Consider the following 4,999-nt stretch of genomic DNA (forward strand, 5'->3'; position numbering starts at 1 on the left):
AAAATACTAACTTTGAGTACGCAAGTATGTGATTTGAGACGCAGCACAAGTGTCGACACGAGTCGCTGGAGGTCTTGTATGGATAACATTTTCACCAAATAAGTTGTATTCGCTGGTGAGATCAGACTTGTAAAGTTAGTCATTGTTTGGCAGTGTTTACCAGCTATTTAAAAGTAACCAGTTACATTTTAAATACAACTTATATGCAGAAGTTGTTTTAATCAAAAGTACAAATCATCTCAAACTTTGCTCATTGGTGTACAATTGTTTTTATTTAAGATTTCAATACATTTTTCTTCATATTGAAAAAGTGTTGATCATTTCAATGAGAGATTAGTATTTTTTTTATAATTTTCTTTTTAAATCAGGGACCTGCTCAGAACACCTCAACCAGAAAAGGAAAACAAATAAAATATTTAGTTGCAGAAAGAAGATTTCACTTTATTTTTGTTGCACATTTACATTATCAAATTTAAACCAGATTAGAAGTGGCGTTTCAACCAATCAATCATATTCCACATGACTCAAGATGATTTGGGCCGTATGGGGCAAACATTTGTTTATACAGGGATTAAAAACAACAACAACAATCACTCTAAACTCCTAACAGTATAAAACCATTTTAATATGAATAAAAGTGTTTAAGAGGCGGACGAATCACTACTGCAAATCAAGTGTGGCAGAGGAATCTTCATGGCGACCGTGAGCTCGTAAAAAAAAGAAAATAAAGTGAAATGAATCGAAAAGTGGATGCAACACAAGAGTACATTCAGAGCTTTGGCAATGAAGGCTAGTTAAGTCCAAAGAAAGGTGGAGTAAAATAAGCTGAGAAAACGTTTAAGGACATCTACGACAATCGAGCGCCGTCCAGGTCTACGACTTAAGAGAGAGAGGGGGGGAGAGGGGGGAGTCTTACGATAAAATGGACTAAGACTGAGAAGTACACTAAGACTATAATGGCAACACTAGTCTACATGCTGGAAAAAGGCGACAGAAACAAAGTTAGTTTGTACAAAAGTGTATCCGAAGGACGTCGAGGAGAAAACTGAGACTGTAGTTTCTATATGCGTTTAACGCTCGGCTCTGTGAATCACTGCTTCGTTCTTGCTTCATGATGGTGCTCAGTGGACGAGCATCTCATCCTGGACGGGCTCCTCCACGGTCTCCTCCGGCCCGTTGCTTCGCTCCTCCGCCTCTGCCGTGGAATCCTCCTCACAGTTGTCTTCTTTAGATTCTTTATCGCCGGCAGTGCTTTTACGCCGGCCTCTTTTGGCGCCAGCCGTGGGACGGCCTCGTTTACGCGGCGACTGGTCTTCACTTGGTGCTTCCACTTCTGGTTTGTTGGCACTCGGAGGACGGCCTCGTTTACGTGGAGTTTCAGTAACATCTTTAGTAGGAGATTCGCTACCATCTTTAGCTGAAAGACCCTTCTTCCGGAGGTGGGCGCCTTTCTTGGACTGTGACTTGGACGGCCGCCCTCTGCCTCTGCGTACAACCAGAGCAGACCCTTCCTCATCTGCTGAACCCCCCTCTGGAGGCTCCTCGCGAGGGTACTTCCTTGGTCGGCCGAGAGGCTTCCAGACTCTGTTTTTGTTACTCTTCTTCAAGGTTGCAGACACAGGGTACTTCCTTGGCCGCCCTCTCTTGGCTGGTTTTTTTCTCGCTTGGCCCCGTTTCCCTGAACTGTTAGGAACTTCTAGCGGTTTGGCAGACCCCTTTGGACGCCCTCTGCCTTTCTTGACCAGCGGACCACCTTTGGCCGCCGAGACTCCATTTGAGTCACCCTGGACCCTACTTGGACGACCCCTTTTCCGGGGTGGACCTCCTACGCTACTGGTGGATTTCCTAGGACTTCCTCTTCTCCCCTTTGGCTTGTCAGAACCATTCACCAGATCTCCATCGGATTCATTTCCGGAAATTCTTGATTTGCTGGGTGAGCCCTTTGGCCGTCCTCTTTTCTTGGGAGTCGAATCGGTGTTGTTAGATGAGGAAGCACGTTCCGCTTCAGTGAGTTTTGGTCGCCCTCTACCTCTTTTTGGGGTCGCTGCGTCGCCATTGGTGACCTCGTCCGAATCTTGCGGGACCTTGGAGGTCTTCGGTCGTCCTCTTCCTCTTTTAACAGGGGAACTGTCGTTGTCCTCGGCGACAGACTGGTCGACAGCCTCACCTTGCTCAGTGTTCTCCACACTTTTTGCTTCCTCCATGGATTCAGTTTTATCTGCAGCAAAAATGGTAGAAAGTAGAAATATAAAACACATTTCATTTATTGTAAGCTGGTTCTTGCAGGATATCTCAAATGAGAAACAATGATTGATGGATGCAAATCAAAGAAATGTAAAGTGATCAGTTTTGGTAGGCAGTTACAAATGGGGGTTTAAGAATATAGATATTACAAAATATCACAATATTTTGATTTTAAATACAGTATAGATATTTAATAGCACCGTCAATATTTAAAAAACCAACAACTTTGAAATAAGGTTTTATTTTAAGGTTTACGTTTCATTAGTGTGTGTATAAAAGACAGTCATTTGATGTTTTATTTTACAATTGACACTCAAATATTCACAGCAAACGTAACTTTTAAGCAGCTTTTAAAACTGATTTTTGGACTCATTTTGGATTTAAAACAAAGTCTAAAGTTTAAAAAAATTAAACACTGTAACATTACAAGAAACATCTTAAGACATTTTTATTTGTGCAGGCTTTTCCCTGATTTTCTTGACCTTTTAAGTATATACATGTCCTTCTCAAAAAATTAGCATATTGTGATAAAGTTTATTATTTTCCATAATGTAATGATAATAATTTAACTTTCATATATTTTAGATTCATTGCACACCAACTGTAATATATATCACAATATGCTATTTTTTTGAGAAGGACCTGTATTTATCGAGTATTCAAGTATTTGCTCATGCTTTGTTGTAAAAGCAAAGCAAATGTTTTTTTTTGTAATTAAATGAGAAATAATACAAAAATGGACTACGATAGTATAATAATTAATCTAATAAAAATCTCATTAAAAAGTGCAAATACAAGTGCAACATGCTCAACGGTTGAGTCCTTCATTTGAATGTTTTCGTTCGTTTTTTTTACTCGAACCATTCATTTTAGATTGGCTATATATAACGTACAAATGTCTGAGAAATACCAAATCGCATAAGAAATTTTAAATAATTTATTTCAGTATATTTAACGCAAAGGAAACGGCGATTAAAATGTTAACGAGTAACGCCGTCGGTACCTTCCATGTTCTGGACTAGAATGGCGGGAAGAAGCATCGCTGGCAATAACAGTCACAATAAACGTGACGAAAATAAAGCTATGTCGTTCGCGAAAACTATAGAAAAACGGATAAAAGTCTTAAAATATCTCCATAAAAATCGTAAATTTCACCAGATGTGAGCTATGCGTCAGAAAAATACATTTATAGCGCTAGCTGGAAAATACGGCTCGGTATGCTACAGGGAACAGATTGTTTTCCAGCACATAGTCGGTTTCAAAAGACACGGCAGAGGACAGAAACTGTTTTGAAATGGAAAATTAAAGATTGCGAGCGAAAATTTTACCTTTTCTCTTACCTCGAATGTCTTCAAATAATAAACATGGATTAACCTTCCGGCGCAGAGTTTAATCCTGGACAATCAAAGCTGTGATCTATTGTTCATGTGACGGTGTAGTTTCAATTTGTATCCGCCCAGGCTTCTTCTATGTGTTTGATTGCCACGCGTAGTCTTGCAGCGTCGCTGCCACCTACCGGACAGGAGGGAGATTTCAACTCACGTCCGGTTCGTTTTCCAACCAAGAGTGACCCCCAGAGGTTCATTGAGAAGAAGTTTTGAGGCTCCTGAGGATATGCCTAATGATGTCGTAGCTAAAATGTCATTTGGAAAAAAACATCTAGTACTAGTACATTTTGAGAAATTAACATTATGTTAAATAAAAAAAAAAGACTTGCATGTATTACAATACATTTCATGTTTTACTGTCATTAAAAAGGCATAGAAATTGATGCCAACCGCAAATAATGAACAATGTACACCAGTAGATCGGTTCTTCAGTCATGGCGGACCACGGCCTGAGGACGGCAGTGTTGTCTCATGTTTAGAGTTAGAAAAGTCATTTCCAGGCACAAACCATGTAGTAAAACGATTAACAAATGCGTTGATTTAATTGCATCTTATACTGATCTTGAACCTCTATTTTATAATCAATGTGTGTCTGTTTGTACAAAACTGTCTTTTCATTGAAATATTTACATTAGAAGAAAATGTGCTTAAGTCCCGCCCTCCTGGAGATGAACTCTCGTTTACCCCAAGCACTCTGCTGTGATTTATATTTCAAGTTGTTGTCACCGCACATCATCAATCCCCAAATGTATTATTCTTATTATCATTACTTGTTGTTTAAACAAAGTGGGCGCGATTATAGCTGGCTGGAGGAGGAGTGAAGCCATTATTACGTCATAATAGACTCCGCTCTCGTAACCTCTTGTTCGCCGAGATTTCAGATGAACTTTATAAAGTAATGAGTTCAAAACACGGTCATGATGAGAGACTTACTGCATCTTGAAGACTTTGAAACATGTGAGTCAGGAGAGTTTTCACATTAGTTGCCTTAAAACAACCTTATATGTGAAACAGTATAGTAAAAAAAATAATAATAATTGTAATGTGAAATAGAATACAAATGTTATATGGAACGATCTTCCTCTCTCTCTGCGCTTGATGGATCTACTGACTCCTTTAAGAAACATCTTAAGACGTTTTTATTTGTTCAGGCTTTTCCTTGATTTTCTGGAACTCCTCTTGTGTTATCAGTTTTATCTTGATCTATAAAATATATACTTTATTAAATATTGTTTTGATTGTTTAAGCGCTTTGTGACCCTGGTCTGGAAAAGCGCTATACAAATAAATATTACTTACTTACTTACATTTAAATTTTTAAAAATCTAAACCAGAATCTAATATAAAAAAAAATAGTAAACAATTTGT

The 4,999-nt window shown here is 38.7% G+C and overlaps 1 protein-coding gene across 2 annotated transcripts; it reads right to left on the reverse strand.

Annotated features, from left to right (window-relative positions):
* Window positions 1-415: 415 nt before the first annotated feature.
* LOC148083575 (uncharacterized) lies at window positions 416-3,720 on the reverse strand. 2 transcript variants are annotated; one of them, XM_087786647.1, is made up of 2 exons: window positions 3,585-3,720; window positions 416-2,218 (listed from the first exon to the last, which is right to left on the reverse strand). In XM_087786647.1, exon 2 carries the CDS (start codon window positions 2,202-2,204, stop codon window positions 1,122-1,124), a length of 1,083 nt encoding a protein of 360 aa, XP_087642773.1. In that variant the 5' UTR covers window positions 2,205-2,218; window positions 3,585-3,720; the 3' UTR covers window positions 416-1,121. The 2 variants fall into 2 exon arrangements, with proteins under 2 accessions (XP_087642773.1, XP_087642775.1); XM_087786649.1 differs by having other exon boundaries at window positions 3,573-3,712.
* Between the last annotated feature and the right edge of the window lie 1,279 nt (window positions 3,721-4,999).

This window comes from Callionymus lyra, chromosome 3 (assembly GCF_982586985.1).
Source record: "Callionymus lyra chromosome 3, fCalLyr1.hap1.1, whole genome shotgun sequence".
NCBI lineage: Eukaryota > Metazoa > Chordata > Actinopteri > Syngnathiformes > Callionymidae > Callionymus > Callionymus lyra.